The sequence below is a fragment of the Hypomesus transpacificus genome, chromosome 3 (genome assembly GCF_021917145.1).
Source record: "Hypomesus transpacificus isolate Combined female chromosome 3, fHypTra1, whole genome shotgun sequence".
Lineage (NCBI taxonomy): Eukaryota > Metazoa > Chordata > Actinopteri > Osmeriformes > Osmeridae > Hypomesus > Hypomesus transpacificus.
In genome coordinates this window covers 2,872,569-2,888,810 of record NC_061062.1, presented here as the reverse complement: position 1 = coordinate 2,888,810, position 16,242 = coordinate 2,872,569, and the positions used below count along the sequence as shown (strand labels likewise).

Sequence of the window (16,242 nt, the reverse complement as noted above, 5' to 3'; positions counted from 1 at the left end):
AACACCAAAGCTAAACCAGCAACAAGCGGATCTGTGAACAGCACGATGCATCCTATTGGTCCTTCCTCCAGTGTGAACAAGACACGGTGTCGGATACTGAAAGCGATCTGCAATCGCAGAGCCAAACACACAGACGCGCTGGCTTGTCTATTTTGGGCTGGGTAATTGTCTTCATCAGAGAGCCGTTCAGTGAGATCCTAGGTGGTGTGTGTTCCTGAGAGTGTGTGGCATGCGGAGGAGGAGGAGGAGACAGCATGGATGCGTACACCATCACATCGTACCGAGACACACCAAGTCTCACAGCCCACGACGTGAACAGGGCGCAAACCCACCACGAAGCTGACACCGTAGCATGCAAAGAGACACACAGCCATGAATGGAAGACGCTGCTACATGCACGCAGCGATCAAGCCCAGCCCTTCCCCCCCTCTCTCTTGCTCACCATCTCTCCCTCTCTCCCTGACACACACACACACACACACACACTGAACGAGGCGTCCTCTCTGCTCCCCCTCTCACCCGGCTGAGCTGGGTGGCAGGAGGGTGAGGACCAGGGGGAGAGAGAGACAGAGAGAGGTACTCACGGGCTGGTGAGGAGGGTGAGGACCAGGGGGAGAGAGAGACAGAGAGAGGTACTCACGGGCTGGTGAGGAGGGCTACTTCATGGCGGTTCGGCCGTCAGCGAGCGTGCTCCCCCGCTCTGCCTGCCACACGCTCCGCTCTCAGCCCCTCCCCTCCACCCCCAGTCCTCCCCGTGCCCCCCCTCCCCCTCAGACGGCTCCAGCTCACAGCTTCCACGCTGGAGCAGGGCTGAGGCAGCAGCCATGCTGAGGCAGCAGCCATGCTGAGACAGCAGCCATGCTGAGACAGCAGCCATGCTGAGGCAGCAGCCATACTGAGGCAGCAGCCATACTAAGGCAGCAGCCATACTGAGGCAGCAGCCATGCTGAGGCAGCAGCCATACTGAGGCAGCAGCCATACTGAGGCAGCAGCCATGCTGAGGCAGCAGCCATACTGAGGCAGCAGCCATACTGAGGCAGCAGCCATACTGAGGCAGCAGCCATGCTGTCTACGCGCAGGGTCACCTGAGGATGTTCTGTCAGGCAGCATGTGCTGTGACCCAGTTTGGCTCTTTAGGGAGGTTCTGTGGTGTTTACCACAATAACACAGCACATCTGATATTTAGTTGGGGGGGTGTAAATGGGTGTGTGGGATGGGATGGAATGGGGGTGGGGGGGTGGGTGGGGGGGTCACCTGGTCACCTGAAGGCCAGTGAGGGGGGATTAGAGCCCAGGCCCATTAAAGCAGGTGTGGCCCTGAGGGTAGTACAGGCTGGAAGGGCACCTCGTCAGTCCTGGGTTAGGGTCCTGGGCTGCTGCCTGACAGCTGGCCCCCTGGGGACCCAACCCTTCAACAAGTGTTGTCACCGTTTGGTCTGCCGCAAAGAACTGAGCAGCACTTAGCATGTACACCCCCCTTTCTCTTACTGTTATGTTAATAACTCCAGAGCTTCAACGTTGAAAAAGGTGTTAATTGAATCCTGGAAAGTCAGTTATTCTGCACAAAGAGACACTCTCGCTCTCTCCATCTCGACACTCTCCAACTGACGACTCCAGCTCACACCCTCTCCTCCCAACTTCATTCGTCCCCATGGCAACGGAACGAGCGACAAGCTATGCCTGTGTGAGTTTTTGTGAGAGACATGGCATTGCCATGACAACCAGAACTTCAACTACACAAAAAACTAAATGACAAAGTTCCCATTTTTTTTTTTTTACAATCACTCTCCCACTCAAGAAAACACAATCCACTTCAGTACTTCACATGAACACCTCACAAAACAAGAGATGTATATAAAATCCTTTTCTCCTCAGTCTTCAACAAAAGAAGTAGATTTGCGAGCGAACTCCAGGCCATGGGGGTGAGGAGAGGGGGGGTAGTGGAGAGGAGAGGGGGGGGAAGGGTGGGGTAGTGGAGAGGAGAGGGGTGGAGGGGGTGGAGAGGGGGTTGTTTTATCAAAACATCTGCCTCATGCCTGCTCCCCCCTAGACAATGGTGCAGAGTGCAGGGGCCTTGGAGCCCTGGGTCTGACCATGTCTGTGGGCCGGGGGGGGGGGGGGCGGGGGGTGATTGGGAGGGGGGGGGGTGATGGCACAATGGCTGGAGTCAGCAGATGGCAGCCGCTGGACAGAGTGACGAAGCACCCAGTTTACTTTGGGGGACAAAAGCTGCTGTGGAGGCAGTGTCAACGCACCTAATCCCCCCCCTGCCAGCACTCTCCCTGCGTCTCCCTCAGCACACACTGGGCTGCACGCCCACCCAACGCCCCAGACACCATCCTCCCTGACAACTGTTGACTGTCGGCCCACAACCGCCTCTGCTCTGCCCTCCTCTACACATCCGCCCTCTCAGTCTTCCAAAAATGGACATTCCGAACTGCCCTGTGAACGATCTGAAGAGGGCTGGTACCATACGCCAGCCTTAAGACCACTGATGGAGAGAGAAGGGGTTCAAATCCAAACGATTGAGATAGAAATATGCGTGTACAGCTTGCATTAACATGGTCACAGACTAAAGGCCGGTTGTTTCCTTACTGGGAGAGGGCAGCTTACCACCCTGAACACAGGCAGGATTACAGGGAACCCTGGATGACTGGCTGCTGGGATGCAAAGCTGACAGGAGGGAGGGAGGCAGGGGGGGAGGGAGAGGGGGGGGGAGGGAGAGAGGCAGAGAGGGAGAGAGGGAGAGAGAGAGGGAGGGAGAGAGGGAGGCAGGGGGGGAGGGAGGGAGGCAGGGGGGGAGGGAGAGGGGGGGGGGAGGGAGAGAGGGAGAGAGGGAGAGAGGGAGAGAGAGAGGGAGGGAGAGAGGGAGGCAGGGGGGAGGGAGGTCAGGATGGGAGCATTTTCCAAACCAACCAGCACATTGTGTCAGAGAGCCAGCTCATAAGAGGGATAGACCTGTCATGGGAAAGGAGTTGTAACAATGAATAGACCCTGGTCTAAACGACAGTATCTGTTGCTCAAGCACAGAGACCTGTCAATCACACCCCAGCCTGTCACTCAGACGGCCACTCCCTCTTCACCTTGTCGCCAACAGAGAGATCAGAAACAAGAGACAGAGAGACCAGTACCAGCTGCTAAGAGAGGGAGAGAGGAGAGAGAAACCCCCAAATGTCCCTCTAAGTCAGTCATTACTGCCTCTAAGTCAGTCATTACAGCCTCTAAGTCAGTCATTACTGCCTGTAAGTCAGACATGACAGCCTCTAAGTCAGTCATTACTGTGGAGGATAAGTCAACACATCTCAACAACTTGGTTGTCCGTCTGGCGACAAAACACTTGGGTTCACAGGGTTGTTCTTGCTGAGAGGAAAAAGCAAACAGACACAGGACTTTAGAGATACTGAACTCTGCCACAGGGTCTCCACCACTCACATGAAAAACATACAGGCAAACCAACCGTTTGCCATAAGCGTAACAAAACTTCTAGACTGGTTCACCCCGTCTGAAAACCTTTCAGTGCATTCTGTGTTGTTAGTGCCGGTCTTTATTTTGAGAACAGTGTGCATTTGGGAACATCAGTAAACAGAACGTAGTTCGGAGAATGTAGAAAATAATGATCAGAACCCAGAGCAAACAATATCTCATAAGTGGTCTGAATTAGAATATGCCTCATGGACCTCTGCAGACAGCAGCCTTGTTAGCGGGAGCAACATCAGGCAGGACGACAACCATGCCAAAGCACTTTCAACTTAACAACCCCTCAAACTATAGCAAGGATATTTCTAATCCATGTCTGGATACTGTTACTCATCGTTTTAGTTGTTGTGACTCAGCGCAGGTTAAACAACCCTGTAGGTGATTAGCTTGTGTTTGGGCTCTTCTCCAGACATTGTTTAAAACCAACGCCCGCACTGACCCATCATACTGCATCGTGGCGTAATACACGAGAGGTCAGTCTGCATAGGTCTGTCATAGGTCCTCTGTGTTGGACTGGGATTTGCTTTTATGGATTAATAGCTCTGAGCCTCGCACAGCTATAATCTCCAGGCTGGGAACATTATCAGCAGCAGATGTACCCTGTCAACCCCCAGAACCCACCTCTTTCAGGGGCTTCCCATATCGAGTGGAGCCTTCCACTCTGGCTGTGTTTAGCTAACCCAATCCAACATGGACGCCACCGCAAGGGTGCGGACACACGGTCGGTTGTGACGGTTGTGACCGATTGAACGACAACAAAATATTGGGGTGGAGCTATCGGAGTTTAACGAAAGTTAGAAGAGGTTCGCGGATGGTGGTAGGGCTGCCGTACCTGGCCTCTATGTGGTCAAACAAGTGCTGCCAGCGATCGTTGACGTCCTTCAGCTTGTCGTTGATCTCCGTCTCCTTGGTCTTGTTGCTGGCGGTCATCAGCTGCTCCCCCAGCTGTTTCAGGTGCGTCTTGTTCTCGCTGAAGAGGTTGATCTCCTCCATGCAGTCCTGGTGAGTGAGGTGGGAGAGAGGAGAGGGGACAGAGGCGGGGGAGGGAGTCGACAGCGTGATGTCAGATATGGTGCTGAATGGCTTAAAGAACGCGGGCCTTTCACAGGCTGTACATTCGGCATACCAGAGCCTTTTCCTCACCTCACCTCACACACGCACACACACACAGAGACACCCACACGTGCACATTCACACCCACGCACACATTCACACTCACAAACAAAAGGCTTTGCGCTCCACAAAACAGAACGACATGGGCCTGCTGAGACTGAAACAGCTGTTCCCAGACAGGGGAGTTCAGAAGACACACCTCCTCCTAGTTTCTTCTAGTCAGAACATTGGACAGAAACCCCCACAAGTTCAGGCTGGAGCCTGGGCCACTTGTAGAATACAGGTTTCCCTGTGTTCGCATGCCTACCTAGTTATTTTAAAACAGTAGGTCAAAGAGAGGAAGCCCCATCACTGGTGTGACTATCATGGCTATGTGACAAAATCCTGTCAACAAGTCGTCAACTAGAAAATGATCTAATCAAGAATGATTTAGGTTCTCAGAAACTGGGCCAGGTCTAAGGCTATAAAAGCACAAATGCAATCAAATGTAATAAGTAGTGAATTCACAAGATCATCCCCCCCCCCCCCCCCCCAGTCTCATACACAAAGCAACCAAAAATAAACTAAACATATCGTATCTGGGGGGTTAAACAAACCTCACTCCGCGTGTATCATCAAATCAAATTCCTGAGTACAGTATATTGTACATTTGGCGGATAAAGTAATTCAGATATTCCAGCTGGTTTGTGTATGTTTGTTCTGCACGGCCTCCTACCTTCTTCAGCTTCTCCACCATCTCCTCGATGCTGAGATCCGTGTTGTGGGACACCTTGTTTTCCATCTGTGTCAGCCATTCGCAAAGCTCCTTGTTCTTTTCGTTGAAGATGATCCAGGCGTTGAGGCGGTCGGCAATCTCCTGTTTACGCAGCGACACCTGAGGGAACCGACGTGATGAAAATAGTTCAAATATCGTAACTCTTACTTCAAACATGCGTCAACAAAGTCAGAGTTAGTTCCATATTTTGACGCTTGAAGTTAAGATATTTTTTATATCTTAGATATTGATATATTTAATGACAACAAAATCTTGTCTGCTCCTAAAACTCAGGGACTAGGGATGCAAATGTATTTGACTGATAACCAACGCTTATTAACGATCGTTAACAAGACAGGCCTAATGGTCGACCATTAGGCCTAATCTTTAACCAACAAGATAAAAAAATGTAGCCTAGAATGGACTGTGACTCATAAAATAACTAATTAAAAAACAATACAACAAATGTTTTCTACAGTTATTTTGCTGCTGCTCAACAATGAAAACTGAGATTTGTCAAAGTAGGCCTAGCAGAAAGTCGCTAGATTTGTCGTTAGATACGACTTTTGTCAATAGATAGAGGTGCAAAAATGGCTTTGGTTTAACCGACAGTATTAAACTGTAAAGTATTGTCAGTAAATGGTTAATTATGATGAGCATCCCTATCAGGGAGAGCTGGTTTGAGACTAAACACACTTTACACAGGTCAGTTACATCCTCAACCTTCTTACCACCACCCAAAAGCCATGGAAATATATAGCCTAGCCTATATTTTGTATCTATATATAGGCTACTGTAGACAGAAACAGTTCCACCTCTATCTCTGAAAGTTAAGGCCCAATGTTACTGAAGTGACTGCCCCAATTTTGCCAAAACTCTAGCTGGAGTTTTGCCCCTTCACACACTCAACTGAAAAAGTGAAAGCTATTATGATTTCCATGGCAACCCCAGTTCCCTGACGGCAGACTGGCCATTACAAAAGGCCTGCTTCCTAAAGGCCTGAACTAATTTTCTCCCAACACCATCTGTTCACACAACTACCCCACCACCTGCCATGATGAAACCCATACATAATATCACCAAACCAAGCTGATCAAATACCAACAGACACCATATTAAAGAATAGAAAAGTTATTTACCTACTTCTTCTTTGTACTTTTTTTCTACACTGACTCGCTGGATACATGACCTTAATCCACCAAAAACTAATCAGCTGACAATCTGTTGCTCTCCCAAAACAAGTTCTGATTCAATATAAAAATTGAATTTCATCTTGTGCCAACTGGCTGTCTTTCTGTCTTCAGGCAGCTGGGTTAACAGGAATGTCAAATCGCTCACAGCCCAACAAACACAAAGCACACCCAAACAGACACACAACTACTCGGTTCAGCTCCTGCTGCCTGCAGTGACACTGATCTCTCATCCCCGAGCCGGGACCTTTTCCAGCCCGGCCTGTTCCCAGACCCGTGGGTCCCTACCTTGAGACACAGCTCGTCCCACTGGCAGTGCAGGTTCTCCACCTGCTCCTGGAGCAGCAGGACGTCGTCAGCGATGATGTACTGGGACAGGTCAGTCTTCATGGTGGCCAGCTCCGTCAGGCTCTGGGCCCAGTCGTCCAGGGAGTCCTCAGCCTCCTGCATACCATAACACAGCACAGCGGCGGTCAGAGCCCCTCCTCTCACTCCAATCCTCTCAACTCCACTCTGCCCTTTCTCCATCTGCCCTGCCCCTCACGCCCGTGTCCTCTCTCTTTCTCTCTCTGTCCCCGCCCCAGAAGAGGATTAAAGGCTGCAGCAGGCTGGCTCGGACCGGGGGAGGGAGGGGATTGGGGGAGGGGATTGGGGGAGGGGAGGCAAAGAGGGAGGAGATAAAGCCATGATGGAGGGATGAGTTGAAAAGCCAAACCTGTTGGCTGTTTTGGCTGCGCTATCGTGGGCTAACAGATATAGGATCTGTTTGAGATTTGCTTTAGAGTGACTGAAAGCTTGCTGCTTGTTTGTCTCCAGTGGGGCCTTTTGTTCTATTGATACGTTACAGTACTGCTCACGCAAACTTAGATTTTCCTCACACGCCACAGTTAAATAGATGATTTAATTATCAATGACAATGACTACAAGGATATCGTAGCTTAACCCTAACAGAGTAGAAACATAACAAAGTATTTGTTGATTAATGATGATGATACACACCCCGTTGTGGCTGATTGGCCTGTCCTTTGTGTGAGAAAAGCAATGCAGTATGTTGTACTCAGGCAACAAGCAGTGAGGTGAGCACGGAGTTGGTCTGTCACCTTGGTGTGTTGCTCTGTGCCTGGAATTTGGTCAAGATGTTCTGGGAGTGATTGGTTCAGTCTAGTCTTTATGTTCTTCAGCTCTTGAACGCTGTTGCCCAGTCCAGCCTCACAGCTCTCCCAATTCTAAGAAGAAAAAAAACGATCATAAAATAGACGGAGGAGAACATAAAATGACACAACGATGGGAACTACACCCAAAAGAAAAACCGAGAAAATATATCAAACTGAGCAAACACACAAACATTTATTGACCTATTAAAACAGCTCCATTAGCTGGAGTGATAAAGAGAGTAGACAAATGTGCCAACATAACGTTATCAGTCATGTAGATGAGTAGAGTAGACCTCTTCTTTCCCTTGAATGTTATCAGAGCAGGGACGTTCTGCTGATTAGGGGTTGGAGAAGAGAGGCCAGGTGGAACTAGGAGCGACCAGGGGCAGGGAGAGACCAGGGGCAGGGAGAGACCAGGGGGCAGGGAGAGACCAGGGGCAGGGAGAGACCAGGGGCAGGGAGAGACCAGGGGGAGAAGGGAGGAACGAGATCTGAGCACTAAAACCCAGACAGACTTCCACTAAGCTGCCCAACCCAGCTCCACAGTCTCCCTTCATCCCTGCCTCTTCACCCTGCCTCTTCACCCTGTCTCTGCACCCTGCCTCTGCAAAACCACACCCAGGCCCAATTTGTCATTGGCTCTGTAAAGCCCCTTAATGCACGTAGATGCCTTTGATCACATTAAAGTCTGGCTCAGACACCCTGAGAGACATCCAGTGTATTCTTCTAGAGGCTGGATGCCAGATCATTAGCGATGCTGGGTACACAGCATCTGCTGTTGGATGCTCAGCCCCACCAGATGGACTCTGGTGCAGCATTCTGATGGAGAGAGAGTCATGCGAGCTAACTGCCTTTTAGTCCTCCTACATCCAGGAGAAACTAAGCTGTTAACCCCTCAGCCCACTTACAACCTCTCAGAGAATAAGCCACAGGCAGCTGAAGGTAGGCTACCACCTATTTGTTACTCACCTACTTACAGCACTTCTCATTAAACTTCAGATGATGAAAGGGACCTGTGTTCTTTCCTCAACCTCTATATTCACTCACTAAACAGAGGCGCTGGGGTCTTTCCATTGTGTTTCAAATGAACCAGCAATTCACCCGGTGAACTGTGGGCTCTGTTAAGTGCCCAGGCTCGCCCCGCCAGAGGCTCGGGTCCTGGGGTGAGCGTGCTGGGAGGACACGGGAGGTTTGGTGAAGGAAGGCTAAATGTGGGTCAGGGGGCTGAGCGGTGTGTACCCGCAGGTCTCACATCCCTCTCAGGGTGGAAGGCAGGCTGAGGAGAGGACGCTGGGGGCTGAGAGCTGCTGCAGCAGGCGAGGGGAGGGGAGGGGTGGAGAGGGGAGGGGAGGGGAGGGGTGGAGAGGGGAGGGGAGGGGTGGAGAGGGGAGGGGAGGGAGATCCAGCAGGGGACTGAGGGAACAATAGCATTTGCAAGGACCTGAAACGCTGCACTTTGGTTACGGCAGAGCTTGTATACAGTAGCCCGCAGGACAGACCTTGCAGGTGAGAATGTGTCCTTCACACATCCCAAACCTGCCGGCTCACCTGGACTAGTCATTAGCCCTCACCGGGAGAGACACAGGAAGGGAACACAGAGCTGGACACTCAAAGCGCTGCCCTTTTAACAAAACATATCAAGTTACTCTGTATTGATTACACAACTTCCTCTCAACCCTGATCCATGGAGTGATCCATTTAAGGCTTTGTGTTTCACACAGGATTAAATATCCAAGGGTAGCGCAAATATATGCAAAGATAAGTGTCTTTCAGTAAATGTAGTTAGGAGGGACTTCTATCTGAAACGAAAGGAACCTGCAACTTCTGATCTGTAGGCAAGTGCTTTAACCTCTAAGCTACACACCACTTTATAAAACAAACAAACAAACAAGTGGACCGAACCTGAACGATGGTGTCAGTGAGGTCCTTCCTCTTTCCCAGCATGCCTTGCAGGGTCTCCCAGTCCTCCTGCAGGGTGGCCAGCTCCGCCTGCAGCTGGCTCTGGGTGTCTCCGTCCCCCAGGGAGAACAGCTGTCGGCCCAGCTCCATGGTGTGGATGTAGCTGCACTGGTACCTCTGGAACAGCAGCTCAGTGTGCTGCTCAGAGACAAGGGGTCAGGGGTCAGAGACAAGGGGTCAGGGGTCAGAGACAAGGGTTCAGGGGGTCAGGAAAATGTATTTATGAAGGGTAGGCTGTTGTGTTTACTGGCAGTTTAATAGCTGTAAGTCTCAAATTCTCAAAGTCGTGTTGTTTCAGTTTAGACACTAGTATAGTCAACAGTCTGTTGTTACAGTAATCTCTTTCCCCTGTCTGTCTGTCTGTCTGTCTGTCTGTCTGTCTGTCTGTCTGTCTGTCTGTCTGTCTGTCTGTCTGTCTGTCTGTCTGTCTGTCTGTCTCCACTCACCTTGATGTCTTCCATTGAGCATCGCAGGTGCAGCACGCTGCAGTGGGCGGGGCCAGTGGGGCGGAGGAGGGTGTGGGCGTCGGCCAGGAAGCTCTGCAGCTTCTTCAGGTTGCGTCTGTAGAGGTGCCAGTGTTTGACCAGCCCCTCCACCAGGGCACGCCGCTGGGCCACCCGCTGCACCGCCCCCTGCCAGTGTCCCCTCAGCTGGGCCAGCCTCAGGATGAAGTCACTCCTGGGAACAGGGACCACAAAACCCCCCAACGTGAGGGCGACTGGCAGGGTGGGTGCAGGATGGCGGCCTACGTCTAGTCAGGGTGGAGCAGTAACCATGGATTTGAGGAGGAGTGAGGGGCAGTCTTGAGTGAGCGTGAACCAGGATGGCTGCGTACCTGTCCTCCACCTCTCCTCTCTGCAGCAGGCGGAGGGCCTCGCTGATGACAGAGTGCAGGATCTGGTGGCCGATGGACAGCTCCACCTGGAACCTCTGGGACCGTCACAAACGGGTCAGTGTGAGTGTTGGATGTGTTTGGGTCTGTGTATATGTGTGTGTGTGTCTGTGTGTGTGTATGTGTGTGTGTGTGTGTTCACCTGATGAACGCGTAGCTGTTCTCTCAGGCCTGTGTAGGTGCTGGCCAGGTCCACAGCCAGACTGTCCTCCATGCTCTGGAGGAACAACATCCAGCTCTCACACTTCTGCTCGAAACTCTGGTGACTCAGCGCCTCCGTCTGCAACTCACTGACACACACACACACGTCATTTTCCACCCTTTCCACAGAAACACACAAACTTCCTCCAGAGCCTAGGAGCCTCACCTGCAGGCCTCTACAGCACGGCCAGAGGCCTGAGCCCAGCTCCTGTTGAGGCTCTGCAGCCTCTGAGAGGCGGCCTCGCTCAGGGTCACCCTGAAGCTCAACTCGTTCAGCACCTCCAGGTCAGGAGAGAGGCCGGCCAGCTCCAACAGCTCACACTGGGACACACAAGATCACAGCCTCTCTTTAAGACAACACTCCCTCACGGCCCCTCCATGCGTTCCTACTGGGAGCGTCAGCTCGACTGGTGCCCTACCTTGGTGGTGTCCCCGTGTGGAGGGACGTGCTTCAGCCTCTCCTCCCACTCCTCCAGGTGTCTCTCCAGTGACTCCAGAAGGCTGTCGAACTGCTGCCGCTCTTCCAGCTCCTCCTACAGCGCACACACGCCTGGTTACTCTCTGACCCCTCCCCCAGCACAGCTCACGAACAGGAGTCAAGATACCTGGAATGATGCTAACGCTTAAGTCGTGTCCTAAGCTGGGGAATGAGTTCTACGGTACCTGTAGGTGACCCAGCTTCCTAGTCAGAGACTGGGTCAACTGTAAGACACCACGGGTCAGCATACGGCTCTCTGATTGGATGAAGAGGGCGGCCGAGGGCTCCACTCGTCCACTGAGGACCTTGGAGGCCTCTAGCACCCCCTCCAGGTCATTCTGCAAACTGTCTGCACTCTCCTGCAGATTCTGGAGCAGACAAGTAGATGTACAGAGAGGGTATGACTGCAGCGTGTCTGAAAAGCCTCAATGACTCATGGCAAACGTTTTACTGTAAGTTAAGCTGATGGATAAGAGTACAAATCGGTATCATGCACGTCTAGCGAGCGAGGCCGTGGTGTTCAGCTCACTCACGTGCAGGGTGAGCATGCGGCTGGTGAGTCTCTCCGTGGTGTTGTCCTGCCTGGCTGCTCCTCCCAGCAGGGCCCCCAGCTCCTCCTGCAGGGTCTGCAGTCTCTGGGAGAAGGGCTCAGCTAGGCCGGCATACTCCCTCCACACCTCCAGGACGGCCCGGCTCTTCGCCAGCTGGGACCCCAGCTCACGCTTCACCTGGGCCCACCTGGAAGAGCCAGGGGACGGCCAGCGTTCAGGCAGTGCGTGCTTGTGTGTGAGTTTGAGTGCTTGTGCGCATGTGTGTGTGTGTGTGTGCAAGCGTGTCTGTGTGTCTGTGTGTGTGTGTGTGTGAAGCGTATCGCTCAACCAACCTAGTTTTCTGTCTGTTCAGCAGCTCTGAGAGGAGCACCACAGCAGAAGGACTGACCCTCTCTCTGAGGGACGACAGAGTCTGGCTCAGGGGCTCCCAACCCGCGTCGCAGCCCTCGCTCTCCTCGTGGAGACCCTAAACACGGGAGAACACATCCAGAGGGACTTACCACAACGTTGACAAAAAGCTGTGGGCTCAGAGCATGCTGGGTGATGACTACCTGCAGCCTGTGGTGGAGGTCTTGGTGGGCCTGGAGGGAGAGCTGAGGGCTGCAGTGATATTGCAGGACCTGCTGGGTCTTCACCGTGCTCAGGACTGCAGCCTCCAGGCTGCTCTGCAGACCGGCCCAGAGACCCTGCACCTGGTTCAGCTCCAGCCTCACATCTGTGTTCTGGATCGAATCATCACATTTCAATTCAATCATATTAAAATTCCATCCCATTTTTCTAGCCCTTTTTACAAGGAATGTCACAGAGAGTGTCACGTACGCACATAGAATTCAACTAATCTAAACCCTGAAGGATAAGAAAGAAAGCATCTACACTTTATATTATTTTTATGCTGCATTATTGGTAAGACATTTGTGTTGTTTCCTGAGGGATCAACTGTAGAGCCATGTCCTTGTGTCCATATTTATAAAGCTAGTTACCACTTTAGAGACAAATACATGTCCTATATAGAGACAAGTAATATAGTGTTAATATAAAGAAAGACAATGTTTTGGCTCCATAACTGGTTCAGTTGCTGTGGTTAGCAATGTAGCCAGCTTGTTCAGTTAGTTAGCTGGAGCCTGCTACCTATAGCTGGAGAGTACCTGTAGGGTGAGGGCAGCACAGGCGCAGAGCGCCCTGTCTGTCTGTGCGATGAAGTCACAGCTGCTGTCCTCGGTCTCTCCCACGTGTTTGATCCTCAGCTCCTCGAGAGCAGCCATCTTCACCCTGATCTTCTCCTCCAGCGCCTGGAATTAGCATCGGCACAGAGAGTTCTTCCCTCTAATTCATCTGGTACTACTTTCTATTGTGCTTTCTCACATGTGCTCGGTCTCCATGCTGGCATGTTGTGAGACGAAGGAGAGAGGGGGTTTGAATCGAGGTCGTGTGTCTCTGCGTTCCTCACCTCAGACGCATGTATGCGCGTCTCCACGTCAGAGAGACTGACAGGAGTCAGGGTCATGCTCTCCCTCTGAGCCGTAACCCAGCAGGACAGCTGCTGCAGTCTGGCCTCTCTCTCTGCTCTGGTCCTCAACGCCCCCTCCACAGTCTGTGCCTGCTCAGGAGACAACACACGGACGTCCATACCCCAAGCGGACAAACAACATACTTTTGGATATTCTACTTAAGCGTACTTAAATCTCCTTTCAATGTATTCAACTGTATCGCTTGGCTTGAGAAAGTACTGGATCGTTAGCATTATATTAATTGTACCTAACTCAAAGAATTTCTGTAATACAGAGGTTGGTTTATTAATGAACCTGCGAGTTCAGAGCTCCTTGGAGAGACTGCCAGCGATGGTTTAGGTGTCCCAGCTCCTCAGCAAACTGGGTCTGTTCACATCGACCTCTCCGGCCCTCCACACTGGCCGTCTGCAACCCTGACTGGTTAACAAAGTCCACCGTGAGCTGACGGCCAGTCATGTCTACCCGACACTCCTGAGGGAGAGGGAGAGGGAAGGCGATAGAGAGGAGGAGAAGGAGAAAAGGGAGGGGGAGAGTGACAGGGAGGGGGAGGGAAAGTGGAGGGGAGAAGGAGAGAGAGAGGGTGAGGGTGAGAGACTCTTCATAAACCACACGACCAAGGAGTAGGCGTCTGGCGGCTCTAGATGAGCCACAGTACCTTGCAGCTCCTCAGCAGCCTGGTTGGGTCAGGTCTGGAGGGCTGGAGGAGGCTGGCCTGCTGCTGCTCTAGCCTGGCTTCAGCCTCTCCTAGCCAGGCCAGCAGCTCAGCCACGGCCCCCTGGGGAGGCAGCACCCTCATCAGCCTCTACAGACACAATGAGGAGAGGGGAGAGGAGGAGAGGGGGAGAGGGGGAGAGGAGGAGAGAGGGAAAGGGGGAGAGGAGGAGAGGAGGAGAGAGGGAGAGAGGGAGAGGGAAAGAGGGGGCATGAAACAGAAAGGTGTTCACACCAATTAGAAAGTGAGGGCTCCATCCATTTTTGTGAAGGCTGAAAATGCGGGGTTTAATACTGGTAATGGGTTACAAGAAACGTGTGTGTGCTTATGCGTGTGACTGCATCTGCCGGTCCTTGTGTGTGTATGGAACTGAAAGTACTTGAACATGTACATGTTATTCTTTTCATTGAATCCTGCTATTCTAGCAGATAGGTAGTGAGCACATAGGGATAAACAGATCTGGACACTGGATACTTTCTAGGTTCTATGTTCTAGTTCTCATTTTTGCGGAACACGAAAGCGCACACACCTGGTGCAGTGTGTGTTGGACCATGGGAACATCACACACGATGACTGCCCAGTCCAGCTCTATCTGTCTCAGCTGGTTGTGTATGGGGCTGGGCTCTGGGGCTGGAGTCTGGCTCTCTGTCTCTCTTTCTGCCTCCATCAGCTGCTCTAGCTGGGCCCCAGTGGTCATCACAGAGCCTTTCACATCCGACCTGGCCTCCAGCTCTCTCCTGAAGTCCTGAAACAAGACGACGAACGGGAGAGATTTCAATAAGGACCCTCTGGAGTAACAGATGTTGAATTCATTCAGAGCTAAAACGGTCCAAACTAGCGACTGGCAAGATACCAAGAACTGTTGGTAGTGACGGCTATCCTCAGTTAGATCTGGCTCCTGATTGGCTGCGAAAGGGAGCTGGCTCCACCCTCTCAACGCCTCCCTCGCCCCGTCCATCCAGCTGGTCAGCGCGGCGGCGTCTCGTGAAAACCTGCCGGACATCACAATAACCACTGTGACATCACAATAACCACTGTGACATCACAATAACCACTGTGAGAGGGTCGGGTGATGAACGTCATGCTGTCAGGCAGCGCTGCCCGCCTGCAGGACCTGCTCCACAGCTTCCTGTGTCTGCAGTACCTGCTCCACAGCTTCCTGTGTCTGCAGTACCTGCTCCACAGCTTCCTGTGCCTGCAGTACCTGCTCCACAGCTTCCTGTGTCTGCAGTACCTGCTCCACAGCTTCCTGTGTCTGCAGTACCTGCTCCACAGCTTCCTGTGCCTGCAGTACCTGCTCCACAGCTTCCTGTGTCTGCAGTACCTGCTCCACAGCTTCCTGTGCCTGCTGTACCTGCTCCACAGCTTCCTGTGCCTGCAGTACCTGCTCCACAGCTTCCTGTGCTTGTCTGTGCTGAGCAGGCTCCGCTCCAGTCTCCTCTCCAACGCCGTCCAGCGGGACCCCTGCTGGCGCCAGGACGCACCCACGCCCCTGCAGCCCGCCTCCTGCAGCCGGCCTCCCAGCTCCCCCAGACGGCCCAGGCGACACCTGCACCCCTCCAGAACTCCTTTCATTTCCTGCCAAACATGGAGAGTCATTATCAGCCTCTTCCCACACGGGCAGAGGGGACAGACCCATGGAAGAAGAATCCCATCTCTCCCATGTTCCCCTTCTATCAGCCTCTCTGGGCACGGCTGTGATTGAAGAAATCACTGGAGAGAGGGAGAGAGGGAGTGTGTGTGTGTGTGAGAGAGAGAGAGAGAGAGAGAGAGAGAGAGAGAGAGAAACCATCTACGATAGTAGGCAGTGGGAGCAAGTGGAGAATGAACTGCTCTTTCTCTCTCTTGATGTCTGAATTCACATCCACAGCACTCACAAATAACTCTTTGTACATTAAAGTGACGTCATTAGACTCACAAACAGAAGGGCACAGCATGCAGTGCTCAGCCAACACAGAGATGTATTAGGCCTGGGAAGAGGGGTTTCTGATCAATTCTGTTCACTATAAAATGCTGAGTACAAATACCGGGTAGACAGAAAGTTTCCAGAAGCTCTGTTTTTCCAAGTCCTCCTCCAGGTGCACTTTGGGAAAAGTAGTTTCCATGTCTTTAAATGACGCGTCCAGCCAGGCATTGTCTTCCTCCCACTGCATCCACATCTAGGACCAAACACAAAACTACCCTTCAGCATTACAGAACTCTGAGCTGTATCGTATATAGCGGCACCTAGATACAATGAGTAAGACATGCAGTC

General features: G+C 52.2%; 1 protein-coding gene across 1 annotated transcript in view; it reads right to left on the bottom strand.

Moving 5' to 3' along the window:
* Positions 1-16,242, bottom strand: part of syne2b (spectrin repeat containing, nuclear envelope 2b) — a 79,039-nt gene that overhangs the window by 11,073 nt on the left and 51,724 nt on the right. Inside the window, exons 90-111 of the mRNA XM_047051399.1 lie at positions 16,016-16,147; positions 15,373-15,566; positions 14,842-14,980; positions 14,518-14,733; positions 13,932-14,078; positions 13,571-13,747; positions 13,216-13,365; positions 12,914-13,057; positions 12,320-12,490; positions 12,101-12,234; positions 11,751-11,955; positions 11,403-11,585; positions 11,159-11,272; positions 10,906-11,060; positions 10,681-10,828; positions 10,482-10,576; positions 10,093-10,324; positions 9,590-9,784; positions 7,634-7,759; positions 6,822-6,977; positions 5,305-5,463; positions 4,309-4,475 (exon numbers count right to left, since the gene is read on the bottom strand). Coding sequence (XP_046907355.1) covers positions 4,309-4,475; positions 5,305-5,463; positions 6,822-6,977; positions 7,634-7,759; positions 9,590-9,784; positions 10,093-10,324; positions 10,482-10,576; positions 10,681-10,828; positions 10,906-11,060; positions 11,159-11,272; positions 11,403-11,585; positions 11,751-11,955; positions 12,101-12,234; positions 12,320-12,490; positions 12,914-13,057; positions 13,216-13,365; positions 13,571-13,747; positions 13,932-14,078; positions 14,518-14,733; positions 14,842-14,980; positions 15,373-15,566; positions 16,016-16,147 — 3,539 coding nt within the window. The remainder of the gene's footprint in view (positions 1-4,308; positions 4,476-5,304; positions 5,464-6,821; positions 6,978-7,633; positions 7,760-9,589; positions 9,785-10,092; positions 10,325-10,481; positions 10,577-10,680; positions 10,829-10,905; positions 11,061-11,158; positions 11,273-11,402; positions 11,586-11,750; positions 11,956-12,100; positions 12,235-12,319; positions 12,491-12,913; positions 13,058-13,215; positions 13,366-13,570; positions 13,748-13,931; positions 14,079-14,517; positions 14,734-14,841; positions 14,981-15,372; positions 15,567-16,015; positions 16,148-16,242) is intronic.